Source organism: Paralichthys olivaceus, chromosome 1, assembly GCF_024713975.1.
Source record: "Paralichthys olivaceus isolate ysfri-2021 chromosome 1, ASM2471397v2, whole genome shotgun sequence".
NCBI lineage: Eukaryota > Metazoa > Chordata > Actinopteri > Pleuronectiformes > Paralichthyidae > Paralichthys > Paralichthys olivaceus.
Window position 1 is genome coordinate 16,673,873 of NC_091093.1, and position 19,140 is coordinate 16,693,012.

Below are 19,140 nucleotides of genomic sequence, written 5' to 3' on the forward strand. Positions count from 1 at the left end.
TCTTCTCCCCTGAGACTCCCCTTTGACCCCAACAAATGGACTCTTGTCGAATGAATAAAAAAAAGTGACTGGCCTTTAGTGATGCCTGGTGTTTGGCCAATTGATGTTTGATGAGTGATCACAATGACAGAAAGGATCCTACAGGGAGACTGGTGCAGCTCAGAGCTCAGCGGGACGTCCTGTGATATGACATCAGCATTACAAGCCCAGGACCATGAGGACGTCTGTGAGGTTAAATTATGGGGTGAGTCCTCAACATAAGTGTTGAGAGATAACTGAAAACTGCTTTTTTACCCTTTGCATAACAATAAGCATCTTCAGCCTTGTGTTTTTCTTTTTCAAATTAAAAAATAATGAAATAGTCAGAGACAAAGAGAGAAAATGTGAACACAGACTGATGGATTGTCATCGTCATGTGGTTCTTTTTACTGACGAGTCTTATTGAGACAACAAGAGCCCCTGATATCTCATTCAATGTCCTGGTGAGACCACTTGGTGAGGACAGTGAGAAAATGCAGGTTTTTGCATCTATCTATTGGCCCAGATGGACTCTGTAGCCTGCTCCAATCAGCTCACAAAGGTGATATAATTGCCAGGGCAGGATGGGACAAGGCCGCTGCCTTTGGAGTTCTTCAGTCTCCTCTTTTTCCCATTGCACCTATTCTCTCCCACTCTATACACACTAATTATAGTCCCCTCCCTCATTGTCCCATTATCCTCCAACAACTGGCCAATTTGTCCCTCCAGCTTGGCTCCCGCCTCCCCTCCTGCTGCGTTATTTAGCCCCTCTTCTGCACTTCAATGGCAGGTACTGATTGGAGAACTTCCACAACCTCTTTGCTATTCCTCAAAAAAATCCCTCCTCCCCTTCCCAGCAACCTTTAATCTGATTACAGGCTTTCTGCAGCTTTTCAGAGGAGGCCAGTCCCAGGAGGACAATGGCAGACCAAGTGGTTTCACAAACACTCTCCCCAGGGTCTTATGATTCACAAGAGGAGCCACGTCCACATTCGTCCGGCATCAGGCCCCAGCAAGACCTGTCTACACACAGAGTTAACATCATCAACATCTCTGTTACAGTGATAGTGTCTTTGCACCGTAGGAATAAAAACAACAAGAAAACATTCATCAAAAAAAAAGATTGGACTTGAGTCGAGCTCCATCATGTGTCTGTCTTCGCAGGGGAAACAAAAACTGGAGCCAACTAACATTATTGAGCCTTTACTGTTTAAAACTCATGACACTTAGGGATATTAACTATTTGTCTCTTACTGGAGGCTACAAATCAACCAGTGCTCCAAGTTTCCTGAGAAGCCCGATTTAGATTAAATTTGCTGGAGGATGTAAAGTGACTTTACAGATTTATGCTGTTTTGCATTTTGATATAACTGGAATCTTTCCTCATGATTTCATTGCAATATCATTACGATGGTGTGGCTCAAATAGCAGCATCTGTTTATGTCATTGTTAATAAACCCAACACCATGTCTCACTGTGTAAACATCTAACAGAGACACTGGAATATTGACACATTATTTTTATGTGCGTTGGAAAACATCTACACAGCGTTTGAAAATTAGAAAGCAATAATTGTAATGAGCAGCTCAGAGACTATATTGAGGGAATTTCTAACTTCATCTGTTTTGGCTAAACTTTATTTACACTATAATAGAATCACAATCCAAAACCAAAATAAATATCTTCGTGATTGAAGGCATATGATATTTGAGTGTCTTCTAATCTTCGGCCCTCCACCTTATAAAAAAGATTTAATCTGTAGGTCAACATTGTTTTTTTAAATATAGTAATAGTTCTTATTATGGATTAATATAAGACTGACACAAGTGTGTGACAAGGCAGTAAAAGCATTCAGGTATGCTGCTTCTGACAAAGTTTCAGCTCCACCCTCTCTGAATGATTTAACTATGACATCATTGTGACATGTATGACTCCGCTTTTTCATCCAAAAATATATTTATCTTTTTCTGTTTTTGTTTCGTATCCGTCACCTGTTATAAACTTTATCAACATGCCCACTCACTCACGGTGAATCTCCAGGATTTTCTCGCATCAGCTCCTCTGGACTTTCTGCAGACTTTAGAGGGCCAGTCGGAGAAAGTCAGCAGAAAGTCCGGAGGCTCTCACTTAGACATTTACGTTCACACATACAGCCCCACCACAGAATGTCTGGAGTTCAGTGCATGACTGAACGAATGTCTGGGAGCAGCTTATGTTAGCCCTGTAATATGCTGAATTGCTGTAGATTATTATATTTTCATCATGTGTCTTTAAAAATGAGAACAAGAACATGAGAGTAAGGACAATATAACTTTATACTTTATTTGAGTTTATCAGCTACTCTAAACATACAATACAGAATAATACAACAAGCAGATTGTAAAACACAATCACATATAGTGTATCAGAAGTCACCTTCAACACTACACCAAGCAAACTGCTAACAATGTATTAAAGTTACTACAGTTACTCACAAGTCATTTATGCAACAAACAAAAAGCAGAATAGATTTGTATATACAACTTACAAAGATCTATACATATAGTTTGAAAGAAATAGGTAGCAGAGTTCAAAGACAGCTTAGTTTAGCGGCATAAGTATATGATTTCTAAAGGCTTTTTATGCAAAATATTTTCAAAGAAATACATTTGCAATCATTATAAATGGTAACATTTGCAATTAAAAGGTGGGACTTCTGAGTGTTGTTTAGTCCTTTATAGGAAGGATTAACTCTAATGTAGACAGTACAGTGTTTCCAAACTCATTAACAGTATCTCTCAGTTCTTCGATACATTATAACTTAGAAACACATTGTCTTCTCATCACACTGCATTGAGTCAGTGTATATAAAGCTTCTTTTGAAATAAATTAGAAAGTAATTCCAGTTTGTGTTTTTAGAGCAATACTGGCTCATCAGATTTTTTTTCTGTATTTTTTTGGTCACTGTTTTATGCAGCTTGGTTATAACTTTAAGTTTCCCAATAAATGTGTGTGAGACAGATTGACCTCCATGTAATAAAATGTGTCATGTCTTACAGATTGTCTTCCTCCATTTCTTTGTGTTGTTTCACAGTTATATCAAGTTCAAGGTGACATGAGAGGGTCGGTCTCCTGTTGTGCAGCTCTAACTTTGCTCCACAGAGAAGTTTGACTCAGATCTGTTGAAAGAAATAAGGACAACAAATTAATAGATTAATAAATGAAAGTGAGGGTGCATGAAAGTGAGGATGCAGGAGGACGTGCATGTGTGAGTGAGCTTACATGTCTTGGTGCTTGTGTATCATGTGGTTGTTGTACTCCAAAACAGGCGGGATGGACTCCTCATCCTCAGGGACCTGAAACAAAAACATGCAGGATCAGATCGTGAGGCAGAGAGTCAGTGATTTCAGAATGTTTTCCGAGAGCAGGATTTAACTTGAAACAGCTGACTTAATTTCCCCTCTAGTTATGTGGCGACATGACACCATCTAGTGGTAGAAATCACTCTCACCTCCCAGTACACTTCATCCTCAAAGCAGTTGTCATCAGCAGGATCGCCCCAGATAGGAAACCTCAGGATGAGACCTTTAAACAGAGAGAAAAAAAAATATATATTTATATATAAAATACGGACTGAGCAATAATTCTGCAATGTTTTTCGTTTAAAACACATAAACATGTGTCAGTCCTGATTACAAACTACATTTTGTGTTGCAATAGTTGCAATGTTTAAGAGCACTTTGTCAGTTTTAAGGTTGAGAAGTATTATTATTCTCATTATTATTATTATTCTCATTATTAATATAAATCATTTTCAAAGTCGGTACATTTTTAAAATATATTATATACATCTGATTAAGACATTTAGGTAACAAGAAAAAATCAAATACATGTATAGTACAATAATAACAATACTTCTCAACCAAAATGAAACAAGAAAATATAAGGAAAAGAAAGAGAGAAAGATTGAAAATAAATATTGTATAAAGATATTTAAGTGTATTGGTTTGGCTCAGGCAGTATCCTCAGATAAAGAGTAGGCTATGATGATTAATGATTGAATTCTCTACAGCAGTGATTCCCAGTGTGGTACCACTAGTGGTACGCGGGGCTCCCTCTAGTGGTACGCCAAAGAATCACTGAAATAAATATAAATAAACATGAAATCCTATCAAACATATTAGAATGGATGAAAAGATATTATCAGCTGATGGCAAGAAAATGAAAAGAGATACAAATTAAGTTACGACTTTTAAAAAGTTTGCAAGTGCTTCTGGCTAGCAGTAGCTACGTAGCGCCAAACTGCCGTTGACATCGTCAGTCATTCACGGTAGCTACAGGCAAGAGGTGATGGTGAGAATTGGAGGTTTCTAATAATGAAGACGTCTAAACTTCTGTCGTGGCTTCAATCTACGAAGGGAAGTGTGGGCAGGGTGCAGGTGCACACAGCGGCTACTTTGGTGACCCGCAGCGCAGCCCCCAGAGCAGCTGCTAGCAACAACAACCGGCAAAAACCAGTTTGGATGTATTTGGAGCGGGGGAGAGGAAGAGCCCAGGCCGCAGTGTGTGTTATGTGGCGACGTTTTGAGCAATGAATGCATCGCATCTCAAACGGCATCTTACAACCTAACACAGGGCACTTAACGACAAACCAGTGGAATTTCGTTTACGAAAATGTGATGAACTGAAGCAGTCAAAGTCCACCATTCAGTCCTGTGGTACACCTACAGCCAAAGCTTCATATAGTGCCAGCCTCCGGGTCGCTGGAGCCGGTAAGCCGCACACAATCGGCCAACAGTTGTTTACCTTTGGCCAAAGAGATGACACGGATCATGTGCTGAGAGAAAGCTGCCAGAGAGTCAAACTTACTGCCACTTTCAAATGACACCGTGTCAAGGAGAATACAAGACATGGCTGGCGATGATCCAAACCTCACTGACTGAGCGCATTAAGAACAGTCGTTATTTTGCCATACAGCTTGATGAGACTACAGATGTTGCAGATTTGGCCAATTCATTGGTGTATGTGAGATATGAATATGATGGTGCAGCTCAGGAGGATTTTATGTCCTGTCAGTCACTTGAGACCAGAACTGCAGCAGAGCACATATTCCAGGTACTGCACGCGTTTATCCAAGAGAACGGACTGGACTGGGAAAAGTGTGTGGGTGTGTGGACAGACGGCGCGAGGGCTATGACGGGTCGTAACAGCGGGGTAGCAGCTCGCATCCGAGAGGTGGCACCTGAGATGCGCTGGACTCACTGCAGTGTCCATCGTGAGGCGCTGGCAGTGAAGAAGATGCCTGATGACCTGAAGTCTGTGCTGGACTCTGCAGTAAAAACTGTGAACTTCATCAAGGCCAGGCCGATGAATGCTCGCTTATTTCATGTGCTCTTTGAGGAGATGGGTAGTGAGCATGTCCAACTCTTGCTTCATACTGAAGTAAGGTGGCTTTCAAGTGGAAAGGTGCTTTCGAGGCTGTAGAGTCTACAGTATCTGTATGTTACTTGAGTACCTGAGACCTTTTTAAATCATTTCTTAAACTCACCGACAATTGCACCTCCTACGAGTCCAAATGCAATGGCTACACATGTGCCAGCAGCCTGGAAGCCTCCCTGTGTCCCGACAGACCTGTCTGCAAATTCCCCTTCAAAGTCAAATGTGTTGATCAACCTGGACAGAAAAAAACAACTTAGTAAGCCAGATTTTCAAAAAAAAGGACCTTGCACTGAGAAGAAACTGCAAACATGTTTGTGAATAGTAGCAATAACAGGACTTGATTAAACAAATTATATATGTCTGTTTCAATCACTTACCCCTCTTTACTATAGACAGACTCAGTGGCTGCTGCAGCAACGATGGCACCTACGAAGCCACCCAGCATCCCTGGCAAAGCGTGCAGGTTGTGGACGCCACATGTATCCTGGATTTTCAGATACTTCTCTAAGAATGGCTGAGAATGAGAAAACAGTCATATGTTGAATACTGATCTGTAAGATTTAAACACACTGAGGTCAAATCTCCGAATTCCATTCAAATCACAACTTGTCTCAAAATGTCATTTCATTCTTCTGCCTTCATGTTGCCTCATTAATGTTTATGCTAGTGTTTACTCTCCTTTCTTATTTTTTTTGCTTTCGCTCTGAGGACGACAGTGTCACTACGCAGACAGATCAAAAGCCAGGAGGCGGAGTCTCACCGTGACATACAGGTAGCCGAAGGTGGAGATGATTCCGCAGCAGAAACCCACGATGAGTGAACCATAGGGAGTGATCATGAACTCTGCCGCTGTCCCCATGGCAACACCACCAGCCAGAGTGGCATTCTGGATATGCACCTTTCAGTTGAGACAGTGTGTTAGACACGAGAATGAAATAGACCAACATGAATGTTAAACCATGACTGATTCTTCACTCGTGTGTTTTCCCTGTGTTGTTACCATGTCTAGTTTTCCTCTCTTCTGAGACATGCTGGAAATGGCCACCGTTGTGAGCACAGAGGAGGCGAGGGCGAGGTAAGTGTTGATGGCGGCTCTGTGCTGTCCGTCGCCGTGGTCCGTGATGGCCGAGTTGAAACTGGGCCAGAACATCCACAGGAACAGTGTTCCTGTGAGGGGGAGGAACGTCAATTAAACCATCCAACTGTTGAATATTTACAGTCAAGCTTATAGATCTGAATCATTTGAGGACTGAATTAAATCCTAAAGAAAATCCTGATATGTGAGTCTAAAAGTTATTGAAGTTTAAATCCTGAACCAGCCAATCACTCACCGATCATAGCAAATACATCCGAGTGGTAGACGGATCCATTGAGGCCTTTGCTTTGGTACAGGTTTGGTCGGTACAGGACCCAGGAAATGGCTAAACCATAGTATCCTCCAAAGGCGTGAATGACCATGGAGCCTCCAGCATCTCTGCACTGTGGACACATTAAGATTTCACTCAACAGTAGATACACACAGCAGCAGCACAAAATACAACCTGCACTGTCTGACGGAAAATTCTCCCCTTGGACCGTTAATACAATACATTTGAACAGATTAAAACTTCAATGAGCTTCAGTCGGGCTGATGATGTTTGGTGAGACTCACATGAAGGAGGTCGAGGATGATGTATTCTTCCACAGCAAAGAGTGTGACGCCAAATAAGGTGACAACCAACAGCTGGACGGGGCTCACTTTTCCCAGCAGGGCACCGTAGGCGATCAGAGAGCCGGCACAGCAGAAGTCAGCATTGATCAGACTGCGTGGGACGAGAGCAACAACAACAAATGGGTGAATACAAACAAATCACTTAAGTGAGGCTTCACCAGGCAAACCTGACAGACCTACATAGGCCCTCTTATTTATTTCACACATCCTTGTCAAAGCCTGCTGCCGTCAGTATCCACAATGCATCTCAGGTCTATTAAACTTGTAGAGGAAATGAGGAGCAGGCAAAAAAGATGCTCACCTCTCAACTCCAATGGAGATTTTTCCAGTTTCGGGGTCGAGGGAGTGGAACCAGCCTTGCATGAGAAGGGCCCACTGCAGACCGAAGGAGGCAATCAGGAAGTTGAAGCCGACGCCGCCGAAGCTGTAACGTTTCAGGAAGGTCATAAGGAAACCGAAGCCAACGAAGATCATGACGTGGACGTCCTGGAAGCCTGGAGGGACAGAGAATCAAACATGAATCAATCAATCCATCTGTATTCACACAAAGTCAGTTGCATTGTAAAAATAATTCAACAGAACATCAGTTGACAGTGTCTCTAATTTTCGACTCAGAAAATTAATGTAGATTAAATTTAAATACAAAGTTTAGGTTTCTTATATTCATTTTCAATTACATATTTCCAATATATGCTTATAGTTGCATGTTAAGATTCTTTCAAATTGCATTGAAATCACTGTACTAATTAACATATTGACAGGCAATACAGTTGATGCCAGATTATTACATGTGAACGCAGAAAAACAATCATAAAAATAAACACATATTCCATACATATTGTGCCAAAGTAAAGAAGGCCTTGTGAAACATTTGAATCAGCAAGTTTTTTTTTTTTATGACCATTGGAATTCGAATGTAATATCATTTTGTGATGTGGTTATGTGCAGCAGAAAACCAGGACAGACAGAGGTTCGGGTAAAGCTGATACCACATGGTTCCAAAAATATAAAATTGCACATAAACATTTAAAAAGAAATTAGAATTTCAATGTCATCTATTTACCATGAATAGAAAGACATTAAAGGAAGAACATAGTTAAGTGTGTGTGGGTGCACAACCAACAGCCCTTGTGAGTGAATCACACATGATTATCAAAACGAGGCAGCATTTGTCATCACAGACAATCCATCACTGTACTTACTGGGATATCTGAAATAGAAGTCATTTTCAATGTCACTGGTGATGTTGTGATCCCTTTTGTGCTGTGCCCAGTGGGTGTCTGACTCTTCATCGTAGCGGATGAAAACTCCAAACAGCACAATCATAGCAATCTGCCAGACAAAGCAGACAGCCGGCAGACTGACACGCACGTTGGTGTTTTTTGTCCGGCAAAAGAAATTCCTCATGCAGTCAGCACAGTTCCCCATGTTGACGATGCTCTGGTCACTGCTTGGCTGTGCTCCTCTTCTTCTGCTGTCACCTGCAGCAACAGCTCATGCAGCAGGTATTTATGGAGGTGTGGAGAGGTGTGCCCCTCTCTGGAGCTAACTCACAGGGGGTGGGAACACATACCTAGGGGCAGGTAAACCAGTCCTTACCCTCTCTCCACCTCCACTTCTGCTGCTATAGCCACTTGGACCAAATTCCTCCATAGCAGGAAATAAAGTCATCACTGCATTAACATGTGGTGGAAATTACATAATACTGACAGAGTCGTGTGAATTAACTTGATGAAGTCAAAATTAATAAGACGGGGCACCACCCTGGTATCAGATCAATAACCAACCTCTAAAGATCAATCTCAATTTGGAAAGTTCAATAATCAATTAATAATATCAATATATTTAATATTAATGATTGAAATGAACAATGAAGGTTTGAAGTCTGAGCACTGACTCTCATAATCCAGCTGTATTATTCAATTTAATTATTTGAATAATCATATTTATGATTATTAATATTTCTATCAATGATCAAACCTTCCTGTGCACAACAACAGTTAAACACTATCAATAAACAGTGTGTAATGATAATGTTCATGTTCAAAATCGAACTCATTCATCTGAGATAATGCTCTGCATGTTCATTCTGCGCCATGGAGGAAGTTATTCCAACACATTTTGGTGCGGATCCAATACATTTTTAAATTTGACTGAACATTGTGAGATGGAGTAATTCATTGATCTTGATGAAAATAAAATCTTTATTTAGTATTTAGCGGATGGACATGTGCAATTTGTTGCAGCTTGATTGAATTCAGATGCACTGTTGGGCCTTGGTGGAGGTATGTGGTCTCCTGAGTGCCATTCTAGTATTGGAAATGATTTTCAAGCCTAAATGAACCTTTACAAGGAGTAGATTGGTCTTGGCTGAACATCTGTCAGACAAACTGCAAATTATCATGAGCCTTGAATACTTAATGCACGTGTGTATAACTTTGATTGGAAGACAGATGGTTTGTCCTTCTCTGGTTTTAATACAGCAGCTTATCTTTTATGATGTATTATAACCTTTAATTAAGGGTCTGTTTCCTCCAGTGGAATGAAGCACTGGTCACTGTTAGAGACTGCTGTGGCCTGATTATACAATTAAAAAACATATGTTGTGAATCAAAGCTCACTTGTAATATCTTGTAATAACAGTAACAATCTAAAATACTTTTTAAAGCACAAATCATGAGGCTAGTGAAAATGAACATCTCTGTTAGTGATAAAAAACAATGATAAAAAAAAGAATAATGTACAGAAATATAATTCTTTATAATAATCGTTTCATAAGTGAATCGTAGTCCTTTGAATCCGGAATTGAATCGTGAGGTGCCGGAAGATTCCCACCCCTACAAAAAAGTCCAATTGCCTCTGTAAACATGTGCAACTTTTTTTGTCATGTAAAAGGAACAAAGACGTGGTCGTCCACGTGCATCACATGCCCTCTCCTCACTTAGTGTCCTCCACCTGCCAATCCTATGCTTGTCATGTGCTGTTTTCCTGTCTCGATGATTATCAGAGAACAGAAACACGAGGGATGTCACTATGAAGATTCATCATATGTCATACGATGCACTCTCTGTCTCTCTGTAATACAAAGAACATTCCAGATGTAATCTGTTTTCATCAACTTCTTCAACTCATTATGTAACACAGATCCTCATCTTTGATAATAGCATCACTGGTCTTTACAGGTTTTACAAGCTCACAGCAACAGGTGGGAAATACAGAAGGGGATTAAGATTCCTGAACACAATACATATTTCTTTACTGAGGACAGTGAATTTTCAATTATTGATTAATGAAAATTCATGAGTCAGTATCTTGTCTAATCAGGATGTTTGAACTGTGTTAGCTTGCTCTGACTGTTTAAGATGCACAGTAATAACATTTGAATAATACAAATACATCACTTAAAACAAATCAAATCAACACACTGAACCTACAGATTCACAAAATGTTGCTAAAAGCAAAATAATAGAAAATAAAGGTTAATAAAAACACAGGATCCGAAGTTAAATTCACAAATAATTAATAATAATCTTTGTTCAGTTCTAAACCTTGATTGAAATAGGCAATGTCCCTGAGATTCTAATCTTGCTTTCATGTGTTGAAGAATCTTCATGATGTTTTCACTAGTTCATTTCATTTAAATTGTATGAACTGTAGTTTTTCTTTACCCCAGAAAAGGCCCTTTATATTTAAATTCTTTATATTTCCTCTCTACGGAGGCCGCCATGTTTTTTACATTTGTCCAGACTGGACAAACTAAACACCTTTTGAGGTTTTATGACAACTGAAGCTACCACAGGTTCTTTTTCATGTCTGGAAGGAGAGGGTGAGGTGAGGGGTGTTCAGCTGCAACATGTAACTTCAACACTAGATAGTCACATTTAAAAAGAGCACGAGTGCGAGTGGACTGAAAAATAGTGTTATAATCTGCAGCCTTTTAAAATCCTCAAGTAAAAGCAGCTTTATGCTCTTTTGAGTTGTGGGGAGGCAGGAATCTTAAACCAGTTCTTCCAATCTCAGGATGGATGTTAAAGTATCCTGAGGCGTGACATTGCAGATTCTGCATGTGGCACCACAGAGCACCAGCACACATGATCAGGAAGCCTGCAGGAAATATCATCATAACGTCCATATTTCCACAGGATCACGTTGGCCACAACACCTGTCAACATGTTGACTTTCAAATCCATTACTACTCTCACAAGTCATTAGAACAGTGAACAGCAAACATTCAAACTGTTAAAATCTATCTGATCATTTTATCTTTATACTTTTCATTTCTTAGTTTTATCTTCACTTGGTGGAGATGGGTTCTAATAGTTAGTAGATACAAACAGGTTTGTAAGTATTGACTGTATTTTAACCTCCATTTATAATCTGCATCAATGAGGCATCTTTATTTTTGTAAAATAAAACTTACTTGACACACTCTAACAAACATAATAAAAAATATCTGCAATCTCTCTACTGCAAAAGTATTACGACAGCTGGTTGCAGTACTACAAACTTTGAGCCATGAGGAAAAAACTTGTGGGGCAGAACTCCAATAAAACACCCAACTAAAGGAGCAGATTCTTTTTGATCTTTTTAAAAAGCAGCATTCTGAAACCTCAATGTCGACCAATTCAACCAAAAGACTGATTGTTTTAATGTTCAAGCTTCCTATTCACAGAGTTCTCAAAAAGTCAGTCGGCAAAGAGAGGATGAAGAATGTAGTTTGACCACAAGGCTATTTTCAAAGCTCTGTCACAGGAAGGTCACTATGAAGCAAAAAGTTCTGCCTTTCAGGAAAGTTTGAACATATCAACCATTTCAAATGAACGTCGCAGGGAACCACCACACTCTTTCCAAAATGATTTCACAGAATATATATTTATAAAGGACAACATTTGGAGTCAACGGCTGTCAAAACAATCGGATCACTCGACTCAATCAACGCAGAAGCGATACAGTGTTGTCTTTGAATATTTTCACCTTGTATTGGTTAAACATGTGACAGGAGGACAGCATGGAGGTTTCAGATCTTATCCGCAGCAAGCATTTCAACAATGTTCCCTGTCACATGCTGTGCTGTGCTCTGCCTTGGGCACTCAGAGCCCAGGAATGATGCCAATAGAGATATTATGAGCTGCTGTCACTCCACAAGTAAGTGAGACACAGATCGATGCACGGCAGCTATTGAAATGACAAAGTGCTTCAGTTTTAATCCCTCTCTCTGGAGATTACTCTGACAAAATGTCTTCAGAAGTTGAACAAGTGTGTGTTGGCAATCAGCCTGTTGAATAAAACAACTCTCACACAGATACAGACCCACAGACCTTAAAGACCTGAAACCTCCCATTTAGAGGAGAAACACATGCAAGGCCAGTTGTTATGTACACTGACCTGAAAGACAGAGAATCTCCAGAGATATGCTTTACAAAAATATTGACTGTGGCTGAGTACAGACTCCAGGCCCCCCAAAAAAACTGCAAGTCAAAAAGTGAACAATTATAACATTTTTAAGAACAAATCCCTTTTCTCATGATGAATGAAAGCTTGTTGACTTTGGAATCAATTTGCATTTGATAGTTCATTTCAGTTACAACAACATTTTCTATTGCGCAATGCTAGACATATAAGGAACCCGCCCTGCGTGTAAAACAGATTGTTATATCTGGAGCTTATTAAATTGTATACTTTACTTACTGTGTTGGCTCATAAAAAATGAAATGTTAATGAAATGTTTTATACTTTTTGTATTCGATGCACTGGAATCAGCCCGAGGAGAGTGACTAACCAAAGAAGCATTTACTGAAGCTGTGCAGGGACAGTATGTAACAAAGTCAGATGCCAAAGAGATATGAGAGCGTCAGACTGTCGGCCTTTTCTTGGTAACAGAAAATGAAGGAACACTCCTGACGATGATCGGACTCAGTGATAACCCTCAGTCACAGCGTTACAATCTGAGGAGGAGACTTTGTCAAATGGCATCTTTGTCTCACATGGTTCATCATGCCACTCAAAGTTCATGCACATACAGGTGGAGGTGCGACACAGTGTCATGCGGCTCAGGTGACTGAGAAGTGAACATCGTCTCTGTGGCATTTTTAAACTGCTGTTTGTCTGTTGGTTGTGTTTTAGTGAAACAAATAAGTAAAACTTGTTAAATATTTTCTTTCATGGAAATATTTTTTTTTTATTCAGCCACACATTAGTTTATTGGAAACCAAAAAGTAAGAAAATATTAAAAATTAATATAAAGTCAGGAGTTCACAGTTTGGACTTAAAAACACAGACACTTAATTTATCAAATGTGTGTTTCTTGATTAAGTTGGAACTTTTTTACAATGTGGACAAAATGAGGCAACAGGATTCTTGAGATTCTGATGAGATAAATATTTACTGGGTATAATTTAGTAATAAGTTTGAATGTACCAGTTGTTACATCACAGACCTTATGATCTTTAAACATTTCCTTTATTTCTCTTTTTTATTCCACATATCTGAAAAAAGTATGTGCATACTTTGAAACAATGCTCACGTTTTGGTTGTTTTTCCCCACCCCCCACTCCATCTCTGGGTGATAGATGCAACAAATATAAACTAAAGGTCTTCCTGCACACGTTTATGTTGATGGATTGAAGAGGATTTATTTCACGAGTTTAGAACGTTTCTATACTTAGACTAGCCTTATTTGTATCATCATACACTTCTAACATAATATCTGCCAGACATTTTTCATGAACATCATAACCAAGTGCTAGAAAACAGGTCCTCACGATCATCCACATTAAATACTGACTCCCAGCAGTCAGTTACAACTAGGAAGCTTCTTGGATGAGAGGTGAAGCGTCTTCAAAAACCTCAGTTGGCCTGTTTTTTGAGAATCTCCACAGACAGCTTCAACATCAGTTAAAAGTTTACCCAACAGCAGAACAATGTAAGGGATGTGTGGCCTGGTATGAAGAAGATTATAGGTTTTAAGACCAAGAGGAATCATCCTGGGGCAAAAACTGGACACGGCTGTTGAGCCGCTGTGGTGTCTGAAATGCCATGTGTTGTTTTTCTTTTTTGAGGAAGTTGATTGATGAGTCTGAAATCTATAGGCCCTGATAATCTGGAGGTCCATGTGCTTTTGTTCCCTGAGAAAAGCTAAGTATGGGCATTAGGTCAAGGCTCTAACCAATGCTCTAAATTTGGGCTGGCGCCTGGATTCCTTGTAGGGGAACCAGATATGTTTCTTTAGGTTTACGATGACAACTCTCCTATATAAACGAGGAGTTGGAGCTGTTAGGGAGAAGAGATTCACATTGGCTCTGAATCTCTCTCCAGGCAGACTGCAGTGCTTGTATTGATGCTGAACTTCTTATTATAAACCTTTTATATAAGCAAGATGGTGTCAGCGGAGATCCCCTCATCATCTTCACATCATCGCCACTCAATACACAACACCGCTCTTTGACATTTCAGCCCAGGGCAAACACTTCACCCCACATGCACAGCACACCAGAGTGACCACATGCAGCTTGTAGCAGACTTGTTTTTTAAGTCGCTCATACAGGTTATATGATCTTTTTAGACATGTTCTCCCTTAAATCACATCTCAAGCTTTTCGGATTGTCGTTTGATCATCCATATTTTTTCTGATCCATGTTTTGCCTTTTTTATTTCTCATGCATTTATTCTCTTTTTCTAATTTCCTATTAAATATATATATATATATATATAGTCGCCAAAGTGCTGCTCATTGTGGGAACAGTTGGGTTTCTCTATATTAATACGATTTTAAGGTCTTGACCTTCTATGTAAAGTGCCTTGAGATAATGTATATTATGATTTGGCGCTATACAAATAAAATTGAATTGAAATTGATTTAATGTCATAAAACAGACATGTCAGTCATTAATTCAGTAGAAAGGGTATTGAGAGACAGGTGCCACGCATGATTTGTGTTTGTGGTTGCCAAGTCAACAGGAGCAGCAGTATTGTTTAACCTCGCGATCAGCTGATCACAGTCTCCAGACCCAATTTAAAAACTCTTTATTCCTCCCTCCTTCGGAAAGTGAGCTGCTATTGTTGCCATGGTGCAGGTGAGCACCTATCTCAACCCACAGTGTTTTGACTGAGGCCATTAGATCTGAGTTGATGATGCAATCTTCTACCTCATTCAACAGGCCTTTCTCGTCTTAACAACACCTGTCAACATGTTGACTTTCAAATCCATTACTACTCTCACAAGTCATTAGAACAGTGAACAGCAAACATTCAAACTGTTAAAATCTTTCTGATCATTTTATCTTTATACTTTTCATTTCTTAGTTTTATCTTCACTTGGTGGAGATGGGTTCTAATAGTTAGTAGATACAAACAGGTTTGTAAGTGTTGACTGTATTTTAACCTCCATTTACAATCTGCATCAATGAGGCATCTTTTTTTTGTAAAATAAAACTTACTTGACACACTCTAACAAACATAATAAAAAATATCTGCAATCTCTCTACTGCAAAAGTATTACGACAGCTGGTTGCAGTACTACAAACTTTGAGGCATGAGGAAAAAACTTGTGGGGCAGAACTCCAATAAAACACCCAACTAAAGGAGCAGATTCTTTTTGATCTTTTTAAAAAGCATTATTCTGAAACCTCAATGTCGACCAATTCAACCAAAAGACTGATTGTTTTAATGTTCAAGCTTCCTATTCACAGAGTTCTCGAAAAGTCAGTCGGCAAAGAGAGGATGAAGAATGTTGTTTGACCACAAGGCTATTTTCAAAGCTCTGTCACAGGAAGGTTAGTATGAAGCAAAAGGTTCTGCCTTTCAGGAAAGTTTGAACATATCAACCATTTCAAATGAACGTTGCAGGGAACCACTACACTCTTTCCAAAATGATTTCACAGAATATATATTTATAAAGCAGGCAGCACTGTGAAAATCCGTTCCCTGTTTTGTCTTTGTCATGCTTAAGGTAAGTCATAAACTAGACACCTTTACAGTCTCCTGAAATACTTACTACCTGACAGATACTGTATGTGTCGCTGTGGGGATGAGCGTCTGAACAAGTTGTCAGCTCCACATGATCACTGCAGGGAACTGTCGTCTCATCTGCTCTTGAATGTGATAAAAACCAAGGCAAGACAAACTTTATTTTATCCTCACAAAATACAATGAATATTACCAATAAAATATGTACGATGTCATCACTGCTCTGGACAAGGACGCTATGATGAGCACGATCTATGGTTGGATAACCCAGTGAAGTTTGAGAAGTCGCATGGAGTCAATAACACCCTGGATACTGAGATCATCCCAAAGTCAGACCATGAGGAAGAGGAGGAGACTCACATCCTCATTGTGGAGGGTTTCTTGCTTTACACCTACGGACCGTTGATCGACGTGCTGAACCAGCGTTTCTTCATTTCCATCCCATACGAAGAATGCAAAAAGAGGAGGTGCTCCAGGAACTACACTGTGCCAGACCCCCCCGGCCTGTTTGATGGTCTTGTCTGGCCCATGTACTTCTAACACAAGAACATCATGGAGACATCACATATCCCATTAATCAACTGCTGGATCTATCTACCAATCCATCCTTCTTTATTTGATGTTTTCATTCTCTGCAGGACTAACACTAAATTGTTGTAGGCATGAAGTCTTGCAGCAGGTGAAAAGGCACTATCTCTTATAAACGGAGAAGATGGTGTGTGATAATGATTTAAATCCTTATTAAATAAGGCTTAAAGGAGCCAACACTAATCTTCATGTCAAACTCTGACGCTGAGCCAAGGTTGTTCGGAGCCACAAAGCAGCGATGGATCAGAGCGGTGTTTGTAGAAAGTTGTTTAACAACTCACAGTAACCGCTCCATGACATTACAAACCCATCATGATGTGGTGTGTCACTGTCACACAACAATTTCACTATTTTAGTCCGTCAGATGTTGTAATGTCGATATTCATAGGGCAACAGCAGGGAAGAGCTGGCAGCTGCAGTCAGGACTGGTTTGTTTACAATATAGCAAGAGAAAAGTTTCACAAGATCTTTTGCAACACTCAAAATTGGTAACATTAGATACACAGTTAAATATATTCTTCTTGTTCTTTGAGTCAACAAACAACAAAACAGTGCAGACTAATCCTGTCGAACAAGTGACAATAGTCATTTGGCAACAGGTCAAAGATGCTGTCTAGTAGCAACTGATGGATTAGTCGTTTAAAGTTTCCAGAAAAGACAATAACAATGAGCCTGTCTCACAGTGAGAACTCATCAGTTTTAATCTAATTTGGATTTGGTTACAGGGTCAGAAGCTTTTTTATTCATCTCTGTCAATGGTCGAGGTCAAGCACATACACACATACATTTAAGACTGCAAAGCAGGTTTAGCATCTCTCTGCTAATTTGGAAGTTAATTTTAATATTGACAAACGGATCTTGGACATTTTTGATCTAATCAGCATTTGTCTTCCACATGTTCACCACGGGTTTACCACGGGTTTGTGTCCCAGTTGTTCTTCACTTCACTGACTATAAAAGCCAGAAGAAATACAGGTAGGTCTACATTCTCAAATGCATGCACAGCAAAGTGTGTGTTTGCTTAATGGCCATGAGCCTTTGGTTGGTGATTTTATTCATGTGTAATAAATGCTCTACGTACTATTACTTTTTGAACTGCCTTGTTTCCTCATACGGCTTAGCATATCTTTCCATTAATCTCCATGTTGTTGTTTTTACCATATTATAAATAATCCCATTCTGGATTACATGAGGATTACAAGAACGTTTAATTTCTTCAGTTGTCTTATTGTGTTTCATCTTGTGTGTATTTATAGGCCCAGTTCCTGAAGCCAAATCTATTTCCTCTTGTAATTAAGATCTAAATTTAACTGATTGCTTTCCCAAAATGAACCGAGCTTGTAAATAAAAGCTGACTGACAAGATTGGAGATGACAGAAAGCTGTCTTCTTACATTTATTGTAACATGCAACAGGTTTATAATCACGTTGCTTAAGCATTTGAAACATTTTAAGATTCCACTCCTCAAGACTGTTTTCAGTTTTGACTGTGAAATACACAGACATAGAGTGGATGAAGGGCTGAATGGAGAAATCTTTTGCGGCAAATTCATCTCAGATTACATTTTTAATAGGTTCTTACCTACTACGCTATTTAGACATTTGATGAGGAATCATTTTCTGATCAATCTAAGTTTTACAATGTCTCTCCAGTCCTAACATTTGCAGAGTAATTGTGTTTTTCACACCATATTTTTATTGACATTTGATTCGGTCCAAATCATATGGAGATACCGATCCAAACAATAATCACACAAGTTCGGTCAAAATCTGTTCATGCTTTGTTGAGTTATTTTGTACACACACTTCTTTTTAGTGAGGACACTCATCAGCATAATGCATTCCCTAGCCTCTTACCCTAACCCTAACCATCCAAACTAAATACCTAATCCTAACATTAACCTTTAACCTAAACTTTATTCTAACCCTGATCCTAAAACCAAGTCTTATCCCCCAAACAGTCCATTAAAGGGTGGTTACAAAGTGAGGACTGGCCAAATGTCCTCACTCTGTGGGTTGTAGGCTCCAACTGGTCCTCACAAAGATAGCTGTACAAGAGCACACACACACACACACACACACACACACACACACACACACACACACACACACACACACACACACACACACACACACACACACACACACACACACACACACACATACACACACACACACACACGTGTCTTATCTTGATATCCTCACACTATGCACAAACCTTAGCAACCCAACCAACAAAGGCAATGATTAATACTCTGTTTAAATTATTTGTGCACAGAAATGCTCAACTCAGAGCGGTAAGCTAGACAAATACAAAGCAATTAAGCAGTTAAGACCCTAAATGATTGTGTCCTCCCCACATTTTTTTGAAACAAGTATAATTTATAATTCACACAAATGTCAGCAGCCTCCACATGTTTGTGTGAACTGTGAAGGTTGAAA

At 39.5% G+C, this 19,140-nt stretch overlaps 1 protein-coding gene across 1 annotated transcript; it reads right to left on the bottom strand.

Annotated features, from left to right (window-relative positions):
- Positions 1-2,315: 2,315 nt before the first annotated feature.
- rhcga (Rh family, C glycoprotein a) lies at positions 2,316-8,637 on the bottom strand. Its single transcript, XM_069523343.1, has 11 exons — positions 8,350-8,637; positions 7,449-7,641; positions 7,088-7,238; positions 6,768-6,915; positions 6,437-6,603; positions 6,197-6,334; positions 5,814-5,950; positions 5,546-5,670; positions 3,509-3,582; positions 3,280-3,353; positions 2,316-3,176 (listed from the first exon to the last, which is right to left on the bottom strand). Exons 1-11 carry the CDS (start codon positions 8,573-8,575, stop codon positions 3,143-3,145), a joined length of 1,467 nt encoding a protein of 488 aa, XP_069379444.1. The 5' UTR covers positions 8,576-8,637; the 3' UTR covers positions 2,316-3,142.
- Between the last annotated feature and the right edge of the window lie 10,503 nt (positions 8,638-19,140).

What these genes read in the sequence shown, in the direction of transcription:
- rhcga (XM_069523343.1), bottom strand. Translation starts at nt 8,575, where the DNA reads ATGGGGAACTGTGCTGACTGCATGAGGAATTTCTTTTGCCGGACAAAA. An exon ending in ATCTCCATTGGAGTTGAGAG is followed by an intron (nt 7,239 to 7,448) that starts GTGAGCATCTTT and finishes CGTCCCACGCAG; the next exon opens with TCTGATCAATGCTGACTTCT. An exon ending in ATACACAAGCACCAAGACAT is followed by an intron (nt 3,177 to 3,279) that starts GTAAGCTCACTC and finishes TTCTTTCAACAG; the next exon opens with ATCTGAGTCAAACTTCTCTG.